The 22,067-nt window shown below is 42.5% G+C and overlaps 1 protein-coding gene across 5 annotated transcripts in view; it reads left to right on the forward strand.

Annotated features, from left to right (window-relative positions):
- LOC311182693 (protocadherin beta-5-like) overlaps nt 1-17,311 on the forward strand; it is a gene marked incomplete at both ends in the record, with an annotated part of 36,231 nt that extends 18,920 nt beyond the window's left edge. The window contains 2 exons of one of the 5 annotated variants that reach the window (XM_084251714.1): nt 106-555; nt 10,289-12,226. In XM_084251714.1, the coding sequence (XP_084107840.1) occupies nt 106-555; nt 10,289-12,226 (2,388 nt within the window). Of the gene's footprint in view, nt 1-105; nt 2,485-10,241; nt 12,227-15,029 lie in introns of those variants that run through there. The other 4 variants (XM_084251713.1, XM_084251712.1, XM_084251715.1 and 1 more) reach the window with 4 other exon arrangements.
- Nucleotides 17,312-22,067: the final 4,756 nt, after the last annotated feature.

Consider the following 22,067-nt stretch of genomic DNA (forward strand, 5'->3'; position numbering starts at 1 on the left):
TGCAAATCAGTCAGAAAGATTTAATTCGAGGTTATTTAACGAGCAATCTGGATCAACTGTACACGGAATTGAAGAAACTGCACCTTTTTGGACCGGACCTGAACAATGGAGACTGCGCTAGCAAAAAAGCCACGGAAAAGGCAAGTTATCTTTCTTGCTATATTGTTGCTTTTGAGGGAGGCTGCCTCTGAAACAATTAGATATTCCATGCCAGAAGAAACAGAAAGTGGCTCCATTGTGGCCAACCTGGCAAAAGACCTGGGGCTCAGGGTGAGGGAACTAGCCACAAGGGGTGCGCGAATCCATTACAAAGGAAACAAACAGCTCTTTCAGCTCGATACAAAGACCGGTAATTTGCTTCTATTTGAAAAATTAGACCGGGAGATGCTGTGTGGGGCGACAGATCCCTGCATATTGCATTTCCAACTGTTACTGGAAAGCCCGGTGCAGTTTTTTCAAGGTGATCTGCAGCTCACAGACATAAATGACCATTCCCCAGAGTTCCGAGAGAGTGAAATGCTCCTAAAAATCCCAGAAAACGTCCTCCCAGGGACTGTGTTTCCTTTGAAATTAGCTCAGGACTTTGACATAGGTAACAACACTGTTCAGAACTATACAATCAGCCCCAACTCCCATTTTCATGTTGTCACTCATAACCGCGGAGATGGCAGAAGATACCCAGAGTTGGTGCTGGACAAAGTGCTGGATCGGGAGGAGCAGCCGCAGTTCAGTTTTATCCTCACGGCGCTGGATGGAGGAGCTCCACCCAGGTCCGGGACCACTGCAGTCCTCATTGAGGTCCTGGACAACAATGACAATGCCCCTGAGTTTTTACAGTCGCTCTATGAGGTACAGGTTCCCGAGAACAGCCCCCTAAACTCCCTGGTTGTCACTGTCTCTGCCCAAGATTTAGATGTAGGAGCCTATGGGAATGTAATCTATGCACTATTGCAAGGCGCTGAAGTTACACAGCCATTTGTAATTGACGAGATAACAGGAGAAATTCGTCTGAAAAGGACATTGGATTTCGAGACAACTCGCTATTACAATATGGAAATTGCAGCCACAGATGGCGGGGGTCTTGCAGGAAAATGCACTGTAGCAATAGAGGTGGTGGATGTAAATGACAATGCCCCTGAACTGACCATGTCCACGCTCTCCAGTTTCATCCCAGAAAACTCGCCAGAGACTGTAGTTGCTGTTTTCAGTGTTTCTGATCCAGATTCCGAGGACAACGGTAGGATGGTTTGTTCCATTCAGAACGATCTCCCCTTTCTCCTAAAACCCACATTCAAGAACTTCTACACACTGGTGACAGAGAGACCGCTGGACAGAGAAAGGCAGGCCGAGTACAACATCACGATCACCGTCACGGACTTGGGGACCCCCAGGCTGAGCACCCAGCACCACATCACCGTGCTGGTGTCCGACGTGAACGACAACGCCCCCGCCTTCAGCCAGAGCGCCTACACGCTGCTGGTGCGCGAGAACAACAGCCCCGCGCTGCACATCGGCAGCGTGCGCGCCACCGACGCCGACGCGGGCTCCAACGCGCAGCTCACCTACTCGCTGCTGCCCGCCGGCCGCGCGCACCCGCCGCCCGCCGCGCTCGTGGCCGTCAACGCCGACACCGGCCAGCTGTTCGCGCTGCGCTCGCTCGACTACGAGGCGCTGCGCGCCTTCGACTTCCTGGTGGGCGCCACGGACCGCGGCTCGCCCGCGCTCAGCGGCCAGGCGCGGGTGCGCGTCGTGGTGCAGGACGCCAACGACAACGCGCCCTCCGTGCTCTACCCGCCGCCCAACGCCTCGGCGCCCTGCCCCGAGCTGGTGCCGCGCGCGGCCGACGCGGGCTACCTGGTCACCAAGGTGGTGGCGGTGGACGGCGACGCGGGCCAGAACGCCTGGCTGTCGTTCCAGCTGCTCAGGGCCACGGAGCCCGGGCTGTTCGGCGTGTGGGCGCACAACGGCGAGGTGCGCACCGCCAGGCCGCTGGGCGAGCGCGACGCGCCCAAGCACCGGCTGGTCGTGCTGGTCAAGGACAACGGCGAGCCGCCGCTGTCGGCCAGCGTCACGCTGCACGTGCTGCTGGTCGACGGCTTCTCGCAGCCCTACCTGCCGCCGCCCGACGCGCCGCCGCCCGCCGCGCAGGCCGACCGCCTCACCGCGTCCCTGGTGGTGGCGCTGGCCGCCGTGTCGTCGCTCTTCCTCCTGTGCGCGCTCGCCTTCGCGGCCGCGCGCCTGTGCGGGAGGCGCGGGGCCGGCGCGCGCGCGGGCTCGTCGGGCCCCTTCCCGGGCCGCCTGGTGGACGTGGGCGGCGCCGGGACGCTGTCCCACAGCTACCAGTATGAGGTGTGCCTGACGGGGGGCTCAGGGACCAACGAGTTCAAGTTCTTGAAGCCCGTTTTACCTAACCTTCCGCCTTCGGGCGCTGGGGAGGAAATAGAGGGAAAAGCCACCTTTCGGAATAGCTTTGGGTTCAATTAGGAATCCAATCACGATGCTATGATTTAGTCATTTATTTCTAACTTCCCCAGATCCCAGGATTGGGAACATCATGGAGAAAAATCCCACCTTCAAGCATAGCATTGATTGCCCTTTTGTAATTAATTCTTTTGAACTTTATCTTGGCTACTTTTGGAAAACTCAATTCTACAACATTGCATTTATTCATACAATACCATTATCAATTCATGCATGCTGTTGAATTTCCCAAAATGTTTACTCCTCTTGTTATTTGTTGAGATTGATTCTTAATAAAAATCAACTGATTTTCTCGATATTCTGTTTATCTGTTTCATCACATTTGAAGTTTATTCAATGCTAACTATCTAAAGTAAATTGTTTTACATAATTTTCTTCATTTTTCTCCCTCCTTTTTTCATTTTGCTTTCAAAGGAATACATGCCTATGATAAAGAATGCTGTAGGAGAGAAAGCATGACGACAAGATTATCTTTTATCTACTCTTCTGTGGTTGTTCTCATCAGCACTGACAAACATCTTTTAAACAAACATTTTATTGAGTTATACATACAAACAGAAAAGTGAAGAATCCTTGATGTTCATTTCAATGTGTTTCAGAAACTGTACATACTTGGAATCAACATCTTGAGGAAAAATGAAACACAATTAGCATCCCAGGTGCCATTCACATTACCTCTTAAAATCACTACTATTCCAAGTATAACAAATGGCCTAGGTGCCAATACTATAGTTTAGCTTTGCCTTTTTAAAATTTATACAAATGGAATAGTAGAGTATAAAATATTTTGTGTCTGTCACTTAATGTTATGTTACAGGTGACATTTATGCATGATACTACTTTTAATTCTTCATTTTTGTTGCTCTACAGTATCCTACTATATGAGTATTTCACAATTTATTTACCATCCATTTGAATGAGTCAAAATTTGGTTGTTGGAATAATACTCTGAACATTTTTTAAAAATTTTTTTTAAAAGAGGCATGTATTATTTATTTGTTTGTTTGTTTGTTTATACATGCACTGGGTACAGTCAGAAGTGCGGGAGGGTGAGAGAATTCACCAGAGCCAGAGTGGGGAGCAGAGCAGGCAGAAGGACCGAAGTACACTGCTGAGGGTAGCAGCGGGCGGCAGGAGAGGTCTGCGCGCCATGTGGGACCCTCCTCTGGTGGCGGGGGAGCAGCCAGGGATTGAACCAGTGCAGCAGAGGCAGGGGGCAGCTTCACAACCCAGCGCTCAACCGCTGCGCCACCGGGGAGGCCCTGAACATTCTTGTACATGTCTTTTGGTGTGTATGCTTTTCTTTCTGTTGGGTATATAGTTAAGGGTGAAATGCTGCTCCATAAGTACACTTTTACTCTTAGTAGATAATTCCAAATAGTTTTACAAAGTGCTGTATTAATTTACACTGTTATCAGCAGTATCTAGATGTACTAGTTCCTCACCATGCTTGCCAACATCTAGTTGTCTGTTTTTCATTATATCTCTTTGAAAGCAGTTTTAAACCTTATATTTTCTAGTTCTTACTTAATATATACGATCCATTACTTAGGGATATGTTTGTAATTTTCTTCAAACTTTAAACAATTAATTTTCTGCTATTATCGTTTAGGACCTAGCACACTTGAAACCTTTCTCACCCATCCTGCACAAATAGCTACTGTACTATTTTCTGGTATGTCTCTGCTCAAAGTGAAACTTCCATTGATTGTTCCACTAATAGTATATTTCTTGATCTTTTGTGTGTAGTGGAAAAGAATTCTTATTTTTTCTGTTGTTTCTTTTGCATCTATAGACATCTCTAAAATGAACTCTGGTTTTTATATAGTCATAATTGATGGCACTTTTTACTCTAGAATTAATAGGGAATAATTAATTTCTTGTTTTGTCTAGAAATATATTTTAAGCCTGGAATTCAATATTAAAAGTGAACCTTAATAACCACATAGATTATGAATGTTCCACAGTCAATAGGTCACCAGGAACACACTATCTCGGAATGAAGTTGGATTAATTGTAACGAAACTGCTCTTATTGGTCACTGTTGGTCTTAGATTGTTATGTGATTTTGGGGGTGAGGTTCAAGGAATTAGGGGCTACTACGGAATGGATGCTTTTAGAGAGTGGGGGTAACTATCTATAATTGAGTATCTTAAAGGGTTTTACTACAGAGGTGGAAAGTACAAAGTGAGGTTAAGGCTGCTTGTTTTTGTTGTTGTGTGTGTGTGTTTTTAAAGCATTCACTGGTAATAGTCAGGACAGGAGACTTTGATTTGATTATTTTTTTGTACAATGTTCTTGGTTATATATTTGCTCAATCATGATCATGAAATCCTCTTATTCTGGTCTCTTTCCATCAGGGTCACAATGGTCTTTGGTGATGTTGTTGTTCTGTGGCATTGTTTATGTTCAACAGACATTCATGGCCTACTTGTGAGCACTATATCGGTTTCTAGTTGAAGGAAGCAATTTTTCTCTTTCTCAAAATATTGTCGGTTGTACTATAAAATCCCTGGAAGAAATTATCAGGGAAAAGCTTCATGATATTAATTTGGCAATGACTTCTTAGATGTGACAGCAAAAGCACAGGCAACAAAAGCAAAAACAGATAAATGAGACTACCTCAAACTTTACAAAATTTGGGGGCAACAAAGTATTAAAAAGCAACCTGTGCAACAGAAGAAAATATTTGCAAATGCTATATATCCAATTATCAGTTAATGTGCAGAAAATATAAAAACTCCAACAACTCCAAAAATGAAGAACTTGATTAAAAATGGACAAAGGAACTGAAGATACATTTCCCCAAAGATGGCATACAAATGACCAACAAACAGATGCAAACATACTCAACACTACTAATCATATGAGAAATGCAAATCAAAACTTCAATATCACCTCACATTGTGATGACTACTCTCAAAAAGCAGAAAATAACAACTGTTGGTGAGGGTATGAAGAAATGGGCACCTTTGTGGAATGTTGGTGAGACCGTAAAATAGTATAACTGCTATGGAAAACAGTATGGATTTTCTTTGAAAATTTTAAATTAGAACTTTTGCATAATCCAGTAATTCTGCTTCTGGGCACATATCCTATACAATTAAAAGCAAGGTCTCCAAGAAATATTTGCATACTTGTGTTTGCAGCAGCACTCTTCACAATAGCAAGTGGTGGAAGAAACCCAAATGCACATTTGTGGATGAATGGAGAAACTAACTGTGGTATATACATTTAATGGAGTATTATTCAACCCTAAGAAGGGAAGCTTATCACATGCTACAACATAAGTGAACCTTAAGGACATTGTTTTAAGTGACATAAGCCAGTCACAAAAAGGCAAATAAATATTGCCTGACTCCATTTATATGATGCTTCTAAAGTGGTCAGATGCACAGAAGCAGAAAGTAAGATGGTTGTTACAAGGCACTAGGGGAATGAGGACAGTGACAACTTTTGTTTAAAAAGGTATAGAGTTTCAGATATGCAAGATGAAAACGTGTGAATGTGAACAGACAACTCTACTGAACCGTATACCTGAAAATAATTAAGATGATAAATTTTATGTTTTTTTACCACAATAAAATATTGTTCATTGCAGACTCATATTAGTGATTAGGGCCATATTTTCTGCTCTTTTAATCTCCTGTTGTGTCTTCTATGCCACTGAATGTAGAATGTCTCCAGAATCAAGAGCAATAGATTTACTATTTTAGCCATCATTTAGACTTCACCGTATCTTTCAGTATGTTCAAATCAGTAATTCACCTTTGCATATTTCCTACCTGAATCCCTCTCTTTCTGCTTCTATCTGGACTAAATGACTTCTTAGTGCAAATAAAACTGTCATCTTCTTCATACCTCTCCTAGTTGAGTCTACTGTTTGATAGATCCTTACCTATTTCTTTTTAAAATTCCTTCTCCTTGGGACTTCCGGGTGGCACAGTGAGTTGAATGCAGCACTGTGAAGTTGTCCACAGTCTCTGCAATGCCGGTTCGATTCCCTGCCTGCCAGGGAGACTCCCACGTGGTGGGGCAGACCTCTCCTATCTCCCACTGCTCTCTCTCTGGTGAATTCTCTCACCCTCCCACACCTCTGGCTTGTACCCCAGTGTTTGTATAAATAAATAAATCTTTAAAAAAATAAATAAAAAAGCCATTATAAAAATTCCCTCTCTTTGTTACAGCATATCCTCAGGTGACTTTCTAAGAGAAGGTGCACAAAAAAAAAGCTGTCTATGTCTCTTCATATCTGACAATGGATTTAGTTTTCTTTTAAACTTCATCAATATCTTATACATTATATGCATCATTCAATATCTTGTATATCACAATTAATTCATTTTTATATCTGGGATTATTTCATATTCACTATTATTTCCATAAAATTACATTCCCAATTTTTCTTTTTCTGAGACTTGTGTTTGTTGGATATCAAATATACCCAATTGTTTCTACCTGTTTCTTTTTTTTTTTAAATAATTCCATGATCAGAATTGAAGGATTTTTTTTTAAAGTTTTATTTATTTATTTATTTATTTATTTATTTATTTATTTATTTATACAAGCACTAGGTACAGTCAGAAGCACGGGAGGGTGAGAGAATTCACCAGAGCCAGAGCGGGGAGCAGAGCAGGCAGAAGGACCGAAGTACACTCCTGAGGGGAGTAGCAGGCGGCAGTAGAGCGATCGAACCAGCGCTGCAGAGGCTTCGGGCAGCTTCGCAACCCAGCGCTCAATCGCTGCGCCACCGGGGAGGCCCTGTTTCTGTTTCTTATATTTCTCTTCTATTGCACAAAAATTCATCACCAGCTATTTGAGATTTCAAATGTATTTAGTGACAAATCATTTATATTTTGAAGATATTCTGCAGTAACTTTCATCAATTAGAAGATTTAAGTAGCCGCTTATACATCATCTCTATCTTTACCCTGAATTGTTGTTTTTATTTGCATATAGCTAAATTAAAGAAGACTTGTGAGAGATGCTACTCATCCTTGAAGATTAGTTTTATCTTTAATTTTTAATATATTTGAAAATGTTTAAATAGTATAATTGAAAGGAAAATAAAACATATAGAATAAAAATGGAAATAAGCTTGATCAGTTATGTAATTATTATAAGCTAACTAAATAAAATCAAGTTTACCATACTGCCCAATGTTTCATTAGCTAAAGTACTATTGCAACTCACAGGTAATAATTTGGCTAAATTAATCTTAAAACTATCTCTCCACATTAGCATATAATAGCATAAATAGCAGGGGAAAGCTATTAATAATTCCCAGTGAATGATGAAATGTTCTGTATCTTGAAAGAGGTGTGGGTTACGTGGGCAGATTCATGTGTTCAAATGGTATAGTTAAGATTTGTGCATTTCAGTTTTTGTAAACATTACTAGAAGAAATGTTTACAGACACCTGAGAATTGAAAGGAGAAACAGATCCACAATTAAAGTTGGAGACTTCAACACCCTCACTTAACAACTGATAGAACAACTAGAGAGAAAATCAGCAAGGATGCAAAAGAAAGTATGGACTAGCTTAAGCAGAATGTTGTGAACCTGAGTGATGTGTACATGGGAGTTTATGCTTTTTACTTTGGACTTTTCCCTTAACAAAATCATATGAGATGGATTATTCCCTGGAAACGTGTTTAGAAGAGTTCAACTCTACTCTAGCAAGTCTCAGTAAAGCAAAAGAGAATAAAACAGAAGCATTATCCTGAAGGAATCCATAATAGTCCATTTTCTATAAATAGGGAGCATCTCTACATACCCAGCTGATATCTTTTAGGATTAAATTAAGATGTTAACCTCTTTCTCTATATAACAACCAATGTTTTTGGAAACATCCCAGTGGTCTAAAATGAGTTTTAAACTTACTGTGCCACTAATAAAATTTGCTTTAAAATGAAAAACAATGCAGTAAACTTATATATATGAGGATAGCTGGTGGTGGTACGTGCAAAGAGAATGAATAAAGGACTCTGCAGATGTGAGAGATTAACACTAAACTGGTATCTGAATACCACTAAAAGGAAAAGGCATCTAGGATTGAACTGGAAATAGTTTTGTTTCAGAAAAAGAACAAAACCCATCCAAGAAATCTATGAGTGTTCATTTTACTTCATCAGTTTGTTTACTTGTTATTCTTATCCTCAAGGAAATCTGTCAATTTAAGCAGAAACTGGTGATATAGGGATGGATATAACCATAAATGTTCCATCACAGAATTCCACTCAAAAGTATTTCACCTGTTAAACTACCTTATACTCAGCCTATATTTATGACCTTGTGTCATCATCCTTGTTAGAGAATAGTAGAGGTGTTTCTTGAACATTTGCTTTCTGTATTGCATTATGTTCTTACAACAGGATAATATATTTGTATCTTGATGAATATGAAAGGGGAATTTGACCAAAAAAATACAATAAAAGGAATACTTCTATTAAAATAGTGACCCATTCTACACACACAAAAATGAACTGGAATCCTAAAATGCTCATTTATGAAAGATACTTAGTTGCTCCCAGCTTCTCTTCTAAATATTTTAATTTGGTTAGATAATTCTACCATAAGTATCTAGTGGTCTCAATTCTCCTTCGAACAACTTGCTGCGAGTTACTTGCGGATGTGATCAAATAGCAGGGGTTGCTTTTCATGCTATCTTATGAATCACATAATTCATAGAAATGATTGATTATTTTACTATTGGTGTTGCTAACCAACTTCCTGATTTTGTATTGTTGATTGGAAAAATTAAATGGTGGACTTCTCGGACTAAAATTTACAATGATCAGCAGAATATAAGTTGATTACAGAGAGTTTACATCACATGAAGGAATGACCCTTAAATGTTTGTATGCATGAGAAGCAAAGAGAAAGATTGAGATTTAAATTTTGATTCAAGATCTGGAAGGGGCAGAAGCCCAGGAATTGAATTTGAGAAAAGAAAACAAATTCTGAGGTGATTGTTTATGAATGTGGTTCACACACTATAGTTTGAGAAACACTGACTTGATCTATAAATGAAAGTCTACAATGCTTAGATTTGGGGATGTTTCTGAGTAAGCACTTCACGATTTGAACGCGTGGTGGCAGTGCAGGCTAAGAGAGTGAATAAAAAGATCTGCAGAATCAGTGGACTCCATTTCACCAGAAGCCCCAAGGAGGAAAAAAATACAGAACACATTTACAGTTAAAGCTAAGTTAGGAGTGTTCAGGAAGGCAGTCGTTGACAGACAAGTTGTCAGAAGGATTTGAAATTCTATAACAAGGACATTTTGGAGGGTTGACGGTGGAGTTGGTGACTGAGAGTGGAAAAGGATTTTTTCTTCTGGCACCAGACATGACAACAGAGATGGCACAAACAAAAGTACATCGCAAGAAAAGGCAAGTGGCTATTTTCATTATATTGATGTTTTGGTGGGAGGTGGGTTCGGAATCCATTCAGTATTCTGTCTGGGAAGAGGAAGAAAGTGGTACGTTTGTGGCCAGCTTGACAAAGGACCTGGGACTCAGGGTAGGAGAGCTGGCTGCACGCAGCGCCCAGGTTGTTTTCAAGGGGAACAGGCAGCATTTGCAGATTGACCCACAGACCTATGATTTGCGTCTAAATGAGAAACTGGATCGGGAGGAGCTGTGCGGCTCCACTGAACCATGTGTGCTACCCTTCCAAGTATTACTGGAAAATCCCTTGCAGTTTTTTCAGGCTACCTTACGAATCAAAGATATAAATGACCACGCCCCAGAGTTCCCAGCCAGAGAAATGCTACTAAAAATATCAGAAATTACTACACCAGGAAAGATATTTCCCTTGAAAATGGCACAGGATTTAGACACTGGTAGCAACAGTCTTCAGAGCTACACAATCAGCTCCGACCCTCACTTTCACGTACTCACTCGCGATCGCAGCGATGGCAGGAAGTTCCCAGAGCTGGTGCTGGATAAAGCGTTGGACCGGGAGGAGCAGGCTGAGCTCAGGCTAACCCTCACAGCGCTGGATGGCGGGTCTCCGCCACGGTCTGGAACTATCAAGATTCAGATCCTGGTCTTGGATATCAACGATAACGCCCCCGAGTTTGCTCAGGAGCTCTATGAGGTGCAGATCCCTGAAAACAAACCCCTTGGCTCTCTGGTTATCACCATCTCTGCAAGAGATTTAGATGCAGGATCCTTTGGGGAGGTATCTTATGCCCTATTTCAAGTTGATGACGTTAATCAGCCCTTCGAAATAAACTCAATTACAGGAGAAATTCGACTGAGAAGGATGTTGGATTTTGAGGAATTACAATTTTATCACGTGGATGTGGAGGCCATAGATGGTGGGGGACTATCTGGAAAATGCTCAATAGTCATCAAGGTCCTGGACATGAATGACAATGCTCCCCAATTGACCATGTCCTCATTCATCAGCCCCATCCCTGAAAACGTGCCAGAGATCATGGTGGCAGTCTTCAGTGTATCAGATGCAGACTCTGGACAAAACCAACAGGTCGTCTGTTCTATTGATGACAATCTCCCCTTTGTTCTAAAACCATCAGTCGAGAATTTCTACACTTTGGTAACAGAGGGAGCGCTGGACAGGGAAAGGCAGGCCGAGTACAACATCACGATCACCGTCACGGACTTGGGGACCCCCAGGCTGAGCACCCAGCACCACATCACCGTGCTGGTGTCCGACGTGAACGACAACGCCCCCGCCTTCAGCCAGAGCGCCTACACGCTGCTGGTGCGCGAGAACAACAGCCCCGCGCTGCACATCGGCAGCGTGCGCGCCACCGACGCCGACGCGGGCTCCAACGCGCAGCTCACCTACTCGCTGCTGCCCGCCGGCCGCGCGCACCCGCCGCCCGCCGCGCTCGTGGCCGTCAACGCCGACACCGGCCAGCTGTTCGCGCTGCGCTCGCTCGACTACGAGGCGCTGCGCGCCTTCGACTTCCTGGTGGGCGCCACGGACCGCGGCTCGCCCGCGCTCAGCGGCCAGGCGCGGGTGCGCGTCGTGGTGCAGGACGCCAACGACAACGCGCCCTCCGTGCTCTACCCGCCGCCCAACGCCTCGGCGCCCTGCCCCGAGCTGGTGCCGCGCGCGGCCGACGCGGGCTACCTGGTCACCAAGGTGGTGGCGGTGGACGGCGACGCGGGCCAGAACGCCTGGCTGTCGTTCCAGCTGCTCAGGGCCACGGAGCCCGGGCTGTTCGGCGTGTGGGCGCACAACGGCGAGGTGCGCACCGCCAGGCCGCTGGGCGAGCGCGACGCGCCCAAGCACCGGCTGGTCGTGCTGGTCAAGGACAACGGCGAGCCGCCGCTGTCGGCCAGCGTCACGCTGCACGTGCTGCTGGTCGACGGCTTCTCGCAGCCCTACCTGCCGCCGCCCGACGCGCCGCCGCCCGCCGCGCAGGCCGACCGCCTCACCGCGTCCCTGGTGGTGGCGCTGGCCGCCGTGTCGTCGCTCTTCCTCCTGTGCGCGCTCGCCTTCGCGGCCGCGCGCCTGTGCGGGAGGCGCGGGGCCGGCGCGCGCGCGGGCTCGCTGGGGCCCGACGGCCCCTTCCCGGGCCGCCTGGTGGACGTGGGCGGCGCCGGGACGCTGTCCCACAGCTACCAGTATGAGGTGTGCCTGACGGGGGGCTCAGGAACCAACGAGTTCAAGTTTCTCAAACCCATTCTCCCCAACTTCCCTCCCCAGGACCCTGGGAGGGAAATGGAGGAAATCCCAGACCTTGGGAATAGCTTCCCATTCAGCTAAGTATGTATTATTCTACCAAGACCTTCTTAGTAAGGTTAGAAATCTCCTTTAACTCAACATTACATATTATTGGTGCATGTTATTAATGGTCTGTTCATTGATTATTACTCCTCTTTAGGGTCAAACACTAGGCATACACATTATTTCCCGTTTAATAAGTCTAATTCTTTTTAAGTTGCTCTCAAGTTCATTCAACAATCTGAATAAAAATTAAATTTTATCTTTACTATTTCGATATTTTGAAATTCAACTATTTATCCTTTCAAAGTTCTTAAATAAATTTGTGTTTCAAACTTTCAATGACACCTGTCATCCCTATTGCTATATTGAGAGAGGAATTTTTCAAAGTGAGTCATGTTTAATCTACCAACATAAGTCTTATTTGGTGTTACTTCTACAGTGTGAAAAACTAATGATAAATTATTAGTAATGAAAAATTAATGATAAATGCAAGATGACTAAATGCTGAGATAAGCATTCACACATATGTGTATTTCAGCTACCACAATGGCCTGCAACATGTTTTTTTTTATGAATATACACATAAGAATGCAATGGTCTTTTTAAAAAACAACAAGCCCATTAGAAATGTTTGCTAGATTTTTTTTTAACATTCCAATAATGAATTTAGAATACATTTTTTTTAAAGAAATCCACTTCTTTTTTTTTAATTTTTTTAATAGAGGCATGCTTTATTTATTTGTTTGCTGGTTTGTTTGTTTGTTTTGTTTATACATGCACTGGGTACAGTCAGAAGTGCGGGAGGGAGGGTGAGAGAATTCACCAGAGCCAGAGCAGGGAGCAGAGCAGGCAGAAGGACAGAAGCACACTGCTGAGGGGAGCAGCGGGCGGCAGGAGAGGTCTGCGCGCCATGTGGGACCCTCCTCCGGTGGCCGGGGAGCAGCCGGGGATCGAACCGGCGCCGCAGAGGCCGCGCGCAGTTTCGCAACCCAGCACTCAACCGCTGCGCCACCGGGGAGGCCCTAGAATACATTTTTTAACATTCCAATAATTTATTCTAAATTCATTATTGGAATGTTAACAAAATGTAGCAAACATTTATCAACATTTCTAATGGTACAGAAATGGCGATAATATCTACAATATAATACCCTTGCAAACAAATATAAACTTTATTACTTTCTAAACAGAAAATACTCTCAATCACCCTAAACCCTACTACAGAATATATAATGGTGGATAATGTTTTATCACCTTGTCTTTAATAATTTAGAGTCCAAATGTATTTGGTAAATTCCAAGTTGAATTTTTCAAATTCCTCCTCCTACTTTCTCAAGCTTCGATACATACATTACCTGCCAAGACCTAAGTTATTTGAACAGGCCATTAGGTATTATCAGACCTAGACTTAGACCTTCCTTTCTAGTCTTGTGTGTATGAATCATTTAAATGTTTATTAACCATAAAATCATTTATTTTCATAATATAACCCACATTTGGTCTTACTTATGCTGGTTATATTTGCATTTTTTTAATGAAAAATCCCCCTTTTCAACATCTCACCAGAATCAGGCAATTAATAGTGATAATTTAGTGAATATTTTTATCCTTTTTTAAAATGGAACTGGACTTCACTACATTATATTTGGCTTAGTTTGTGTCCAGTAAGTGACCTGTCATGATCCTTGTCATAGATGATTCCCAACTGGTTCAATGAGTGCAAGGAACCCCAATGTTTACCCTCTGCTCCTTGGGCTAGTGTTTATCACTGTGGGAAATGCTTCTTGTGCTACTCTCACCCCAACCACATGACTTTAGTTGATGAACTAGTGTTTTTTAATAACCCACATCTCCATAATTCCAGAGGATGTACAAAAAGTATATCTTCAACTTCATTGACTTTATCGCCTTCTTCATGCTTATAGAAGAACATTGTCTGAATTGCGAACTTATATTGCTTTCTAGTAAAACAGGTGGTCATTTCCTCTAAATTTTCTGGGCTTTGCACAAAAATTTATGAAGGAAAAAAGTTGCAGTGCCTATGTAGCCCAGAGACTGACCCCCAAAATTCACAATTTTCATTGTAATTTGTTTGGTAGTAGAAACTGGATTTAAAAATTTGTAACTTCTAACACAATCGAATAAGTTAGTATTTAAAAATAGAATGTAAGGGCCCTAGGAGTAAAAAAATTTGTTTACCGTTTTATCTCCAGAGAGTAGGAAAAAATTCTACACAGAGAACTACTTGTTAAATGAGTAAATGAGTGAGTTTGTCTTAAAATGAATTTTGTGTACTGAACTAGTACCTTTATAAGGAAGATGAATATAGATAAATTGTGGTTTTTTCTTTCCCAACTTGTTAACTACCCTAACAAGACTGCATAATGGGTGGGGAGAGGGGCAGGAAGAATTTATAATGCTCTATTACCCAAAAGTGTTTTTCATTATTATGGATACATTGTCCTTTGAAATGAAAACTACCTGAAGTTGCACAACAGAACGCTTGGTGGCGCTGTAGACTAAGAGAATGAAAACCTGCAGACTCCAGGCGAGCAATTTTTTAGCAGCTCACAAAGCAAACATTTTACACCACTGGGGACAGATTTCAAAGAGGTGGCTACCGTTATGTCAGTGTTAAGGTGAATTCACTCAAGATTATTGAACCAAAATAGCAGCGTTAGCAGCAAAGCAATTACTTTCATTAATACTACATCTTTTGGAGCTGGTGGAAATATGGAGACTCTGCTACATAAAGCACGGCAGAAAAGGCAAGTGATCGCCATTATTATTCTATTACTACTGTGGGAGGTGGGCAGTGCGACCATTAAGTATTCGGTTCTAGAAGAGAGGGACGTTGGTTCTTTTGTGGCCAACCTAGCAGAAGATCTGGGGCTTGGTGTAGGGGAGCTGGCTGCGCGGGGCTCCAGGATCATTTCCAAAGGAAATAAACAGCATTTGCAGCTGGAGCAGAACAGTGGGCATTTGCTTCTAAAAGAAAAATTGGATCGGGAAGAGTTGTGCGGTGACACGGACCCCTGTATACTGCATTTCCAGGTGTTACTGAAAAACCCCGTACAGTTTATTCAAGGTGAATTACTACTCCAAGACATAAATGACCATGCCCCAGAATTCTTGGACAATGAAATCCTCCTGAAAATCTCAGAAAGCAGCCATATTGGGACTGCATTTCCTTTGAAAATAGCTCAAGATTTAGACATGGGCAGCAATACAGTTCAGAACTACACAATTAGCACCAACTCTCATTTCCATCTTTTCACTCGTAATCACAAAGATGGCAGGAAATACCCAGAGCTGGTGCTGGACAAAGCGCTGGACAGGGAGGAGCAGCCAGAGCTCAGGTTAACCCTCACTGCACTGGACGGTGGGTCTCCACCCAGGACTGGGACTTCCCAGGTTCTCATCTTAGTGCTAGACATAAATGACAACACCCCGGAATTTGCTCAGCTGCTCTATGAAGTGCAGGTTTCAGAAAACAGCCCTATTGGCTCCCTTGTCACTACAGTCTCTGCTAAAGACTTAGATACTGGGTCCTATGGACAGCTGTCATACTCATTTTTCCAATCTTCAAATCAAATCATCCAGGCTTTTGAAATAAACCCAGACACGGGAGAAATTCGATTTAAAAAAGTATTGGATTATGAGGACATTCAATCTTACCTTCTGGAAATTGAGGCCTCAGATGGTGGGGGCCTTTCAGGAAAATGCACGGTAGCCATAGAAGTAATGGATGTAAACGACAATGCCCCTGAACTAACCGTGTCATTACTCATCAGTGATATTCCAGAAAACTCCCCAGACACCGTGGTCGCTATTTTCGGAATTTCAGATCCTGATTCTGGGGACAATGGCAAAATGATGTGTTCCATCCAGGATCATCTCCCCTTCCGTCTGAAACTTACAGCAGAAAATTTCTACACCTTAGTAACAGAAGGAGCGCTGGACAGAGAAAGGCAGGCCGAGTACAACATCACGATCACCGTCACGGACTTGGGGACCCCCAGGCTGAGCACCCAGCACCACATCACCGTGCTGGTGTCCGACGTGAACGACAACGCCCCCGCCTTCAGCCAGAGCGCCTACACGCTGCTGGTGCGCGAGAACAACAGCCCCGCGCTGCACATCGGCAGCGTGCGCGCCACCGACGCCGACGCGGGCTCCAACGCGCAGCTCACCTACTCGCTGCTGCCCGCCGGCCGCGCGCACCCGCCGCCCGCCGCGCTCGTGGCCGTCAACGCCGACACCGGCCAGCTGTTCGCGCTGCGCTCGCTCGACTACGAGGCGCTGCGCGCCTTCGACTTCCTGGTGGGCGCCACGGACCGCGGCTCGCCCGCGCTCAGCGGCCAGGCGCGGGTGCGCGTCGTGGTGCAGGACGCCAACGACAACGCGCCCTCCGTGCTCTACCCGCCGCCCAACGCCTCGGCGCCCTGCCCCGAGCTGGTGCCGCGCGCGGCCGACGCGGGCTACCTGGTCACCAAGGTGGTGGCGGTGGACGGCGACGCGGGCCAGAACGCCTGGCTGTCGTTCCAGCTGCTCAGGGCCACGGAGCCCGGGCTGTTCGGCGTGTGGGCGCACAACGGCGAGGTGCGCACCGCCAGGCCGCTGGGCGAGCGCGACGCGCCCAAGCACCGGCTGGTCGTGCTGGTCAAGGACAACGGCGAGCCGCCGCTGTCGGCCAGCGTCACGCTGCACGTGCTGCTGGTCGACGGCTTCTCGCAGCCCTACCTGCCGCCGCCCGACGCGCCGCCGCCCGCCGCGCAGGCCGACCGCCTCACCGCGTCCCTGGTGGTGGCGCTGGCCGCCGTGTCGTCGCTCTTCCTCCTGTGCGCGCTCGCCTTCGCGGCCGCGCGCCTGTGCGGGAGGCGCGGGGCCGGCGCGCGCGCGGGCTCGCTGGGGCCCGACGGCCCCTTCCCGGGCCGCCTGGTGGACGTGGGCGGCGCCGGGACGCTGTCCCACAGCTACCAGTATGAGGTGTGCCTGACGGGGGGCTCAGGGACCAACGAGTTCAAGTTTCTCAAACCCATTCTCCCCAACTTCCTGGGTGAACCAGCTGTACAGGACATCGAGGTAAATGCTAACTTCAGAAATCATTTTGGGTCCAATTAGGAATCTCACTTTGACAAGATTTGGTAAATGATAATATTCACTAATGTATAATTCCTAACCTTTTCATTTACATAATGAGCTTACTGTTTCCCGTATTCATAATTATAGCCATATTTATAATTAGTTAAATCTGCTGATATATTTTGCATTCCGTAAATCTGGGCTGTTTGCTTGTTTTTAACATCATACATTTTGCATGTTCATACAATAGCAAAGAAATGGTGTTTCTCAGGTGCACGGGGAGTCAAATTCTCAAAATTTACATGTTTTCAGGGTTCTGATAGTTGACCTTGTTCAGTGATATCTTGTTATGATTAAGAGAATTATGTTTTATTATCAGGTGCATGAATCTAATTATTGTAAATGATTGCTTTCAGCTTATACATCATTTCCAGTTAATGTAATTCCATTAACTGTCAGATTTTTGTAGCGTTCCTTCCAAAACACTTGTTACCATCACAGAAAGCAGTATTTTATTGGCCATTTTCTGAGTATTTTTTCTCAAAATTGATATTATTTAAATGATCAACCCCAGTTAAACAGTAAAAATGGTAAAGATAATATTGGTAGACTTATGATTACTGTTTCATAATAAATGGTTTTGGTATGGAAGTATTGATTCTCATTTTTTAATAACATAGTCACAGTACTCAATAAGAAAATGAAAGTAAATTAACATTATTATTCCATCATAATAAATAATTATTAATATTATGAACATCATTCCAAAATATTTCTATGGTTGTTTATAAGTTAATAGATGGAAATAACTTTTAAAAATTAATTTATAGGGCCCTCTTGGTAGCACAGGGGTTAAGTATCAGCGCTATCAAGTTCTCGCCAGTCACTGTGGCATGAGTTCGAGCCTCAGAGCAGCAGACCTCTCCTGTCTCATCTGCTCCTCCGCTCCTCAGAGCAGCAGACCTCTCCTGTCTCATCTGCTCCTCCGCTCCTCCATAGATCCGTGTGTTCTGCTCCCCACTCTGTCCCTGATGAATCCTCTCACCCTTCCCCACCCTCTGGCCTACACCCCAGTTCTTGTATGCATAAATAAAAAATAAATCTTTAAAAATTAATCTATAATAAATTGCTAACTTTATAATTAATACAATCAGGTTTTACTTAAATATAATAAAACAAAATTGCAAACTATACAACTTGCTTAAGCTTATATAAATGATCCCTACATTATTAAAGAACAAGATTGTGATGCATCTTTAAGATACTAGTACCACTAAATGGCCTGCTTAAAAACATTCTTACACTTTCTCCCTCCTCACTTTACTTTATACATTTTTATGTAAGTACCTCATCCATGTTTATAGCATTTACAGTGCATTTAAGAAGATAATTCCCATGATTGCTTAGGCATTTTGTTTTTCATATTTAAAATTATAGAATGCTATAATTTTTCCACTTTAATTCAAAGGTAGCATTTTTTAAAACTCAACTTTTTCCATACCTACTTCCATATTTCTAAATAATATACTTGTAAAATGCTTTCTCTCAAATTTAGTTTTAGATATTATTCACTTCTTTCCTAAGTGGCATACACACACTTGCACAGTTCCTCTATCTCATGCTCTCTCATAGCAATATTACCATCCTGTTTAAATAGTGTTTACCTAATCATGACAATGTAAATATCACTTACTACACCTGAGCCTCCTGATGCACAGATCTTGTTTCTTTCCTTCCCCCAAATTACTGCCTCATTTTCTCTTTTTCTATGTACATATTTTTAAGTTATCACCATATTTTCTAAGTTCTTAATCTCTTTAATATATTGTTAAACTCATAAAGAAATCACTCGTTTACACAATTTTTAAAGCCATGTGGGAACTATGTAGGCTTCTGTCTCATTGAATAATTTGCTCTCTTGGTACCAAAGGCAGTTTAGGACTTGCCCCCATCACCCTGAGAATTTCTTTTATCTCTTTCCTGTGTTTGATTTCATTTTGTGGATTTTATGCCTTCCTCTTGGGTGTACTCAGCTATATTTTGAAGAATATTTGATGATTAATTTATAGAGAACTTGAACATCTGAAAATTTCAGGTGACATAAAATCAAATGTTCACTTGATGGTTTTGTTGAGTGTGGAATAATAGGTAAGGAGTTATCTACTGCTAGTATGTCTTCATTTACTTTGAGTCTCTAATATTGAGATGTTCAACACTTTGATTACCCATTCTTTCCTGACACCTGTGTTCCCCCCACCCATCCCTGATTATCAATCTAGAGCAATGAAAACATCTTTGTCGCATACAGAGAACATGGTGCTACTGGCATTTATGGATACAGACAAGGGATGCTGCTAAACTATGATGCACAGGACAGCACCCCATGAATGGGGGCCTGAACCCCAAATGCTCTAGAACCCCAAATGCCAATAATGTGGAGGATGACCCTACTTTAGTGAAATTGGGTTATTATATATTATCACCAGTGTTTCTAGAGTTTCTTGATTATGTGTCATAGTGTAAGAATTTTGTCATTCATTGTGCTGGATATTCAGTGAGATTTGTCTATCTTGAGACATATGTTTTTCATACGCAGCATGATTTGGGATATTTTTGTGTGTGTAAGTTAAGAAATTATTTCCTCCATTCAGTGTTCTTTGTTTTCTTATTCTGTAACTCCTATTAATTGTACAGTGAACTCCTAGGTTGACATTCAATTTTTCTTAAACTTTCTCTATTTACTATCTTTTGTATTATTTTCCTGGGTTCTGATAGGTTTTCTCAATCCTTCATATTTTCATTTTCCAAAACTCTTGCTCTCTGAATGTTTCTTTCTATAGTAATTCACACACCATAATACTCATCTTTTAAAGTATACAGTTCAGGACTTTGTAATATATTCAAAGATTGTATAATCATTACCACTATCTAATTCTGCAATATTTTCATATTTCTATCACCCTGTATGGAAACCTGTTATTCACTGGCAATCATTTCCTCTCCCTTCCTCCCTCCAGTCCTTGGCAACCACTAGTCAACTTTCTATCTTTATAGATCTGCCTGTTCTGGATATTTAATATAAACAGAATTAATTAATATATATCCTTTTGTGTCTATCTTCTTTCATTCAGTATAATTTTCAAGGTTCATCCATGTTGTGGATGAACACATTCCTTTTTATTGCTGAATACTACAAAACATAAATTTGTTTTGATTAACACACTGTATGGGTGAATAGACATTTGGGTCTGTTTCTACTTTTTGGTTATAATGAATAATGAATTAATGCTATAAACATTAATTTAAAAGTTATTATGTGGACATTTGCTTTCAGTTCTCTTTGATTTTTACCTAGAATTGATTTGCTGTGTCATACAGCGACTCTGGGCAACTTTTTGAGGAATTATCAAACTGTTCTCCAAAGTAACTGCACTATTTTACATTCCTAGCATGTATGAGAGTTCCATTCTCCATATTCTTGCCAACATTTTTTCCTTTTGATTACAGTCATCCTAAAATGCATAAAGTAGTATCTTATTGTGATTTGCATTTCCCAGTGACTAGTGATTCTGAGCTGAATCTATTTACTGACCATGTGAATATCTTTTCATTTACTGACCATGTGAATATCTTCTTTGGAGAAATAGCAACTCAAATTCTTTGCCATTTTAAAATTGAATTTTTTGTCTTTTTATTATTGAGTTGGAGTAGTTATTTATTCAGGATATTAGGACCTGATCACATAAAAGGTATACAAATATTTTCTCCCATTCTGTGGGTTGTCTTTTCACTTTATTGTTGGTGTCCTTTGAAGTACAAAAGGGTTTTTTCTTCATGAAGCCCAATTTACATATTTTGTTCCTTTGGTTGTTTGTGCTTATGTATCATATCTAAGAAATCATTGCCTAATCCAAAGTCACCTCTGTTTTCTCCTAAGAGTTTTACTCCTTATATTTAGGTCTTTATTCACCCAATGGCAGTTTTTTATTATATCACAAAAACTAGATTTTTTTCTTTTATCTCCAAGGATATTCATTGTAGGTTTTTAACTTTTCCCTTCTGAGTCTAGCATTTTGTTTTTCTTCTGAACTACTTTTATCCTTTGTTTGTCTTTAGTCTCTGCTTCGAGATTTTCCCTATAAATATCATGCTGCCTGGTTGTCTGTTTTTATTTTTTCATGGAACATTATAAGCTGGTTAGACATTGTATGTTTGTGTGGGGCTATTAGTTGTGGACAGCACTTGTGGGTAATGAACATTTTGTTTGGGGATGAATTATTAATATTTGTAAGTCTTTTTTCTTAGATCTGTGTTATTTTTCAGAGAGGAATTCAATAAGAATGGGGGAGTGATAGTGGAAAGTGTTATAAAAGCACAGTAATAGCTCCTTGGTTGGAGAGTAGATCCTAATCAGCGTGTAAAATTTCCTTATTCCTCTTCCCACTAATGTCTCAGTCCAGTCCTTAGTTGTGATTGTATCCGTCAGTCCAGAGTCCTTTTATATAACGCCTATAGATAGTACATCTCCCATTTTCTGCAACTATGAGTAAAGGGAAGGTACTTTGCTCCCCTGGCTGGGCCAGGAATTCTCATATACAAGTATTCTTTATATAGATTTTTCAGCCATGTGGTTTTCAGCCTCTCTCTCTGGACCTTCAATATGTATCATTACTTTGAATAGATTTGATTTTCCTCTTTTCTAACTCTTCCCCACTCTCTGTTCTCACTTGACAAAATAAAAAAGTGAAATCTGTCCATCACTAATTGTAGTGGCTTTACATTTTACAAAAATTTA

The sequence above is a fragment of the Talpa europaea genome (assembly GCF_964194135.1).
Source record: "Talpa europaea genome assembly, chromosome: 13".
Lineage (NCBI taxonomy): Eukaryota > Metazoa > Chordata > Mammalia > Eulipotyphla > Talpidae > Talpa > Talpa europaea.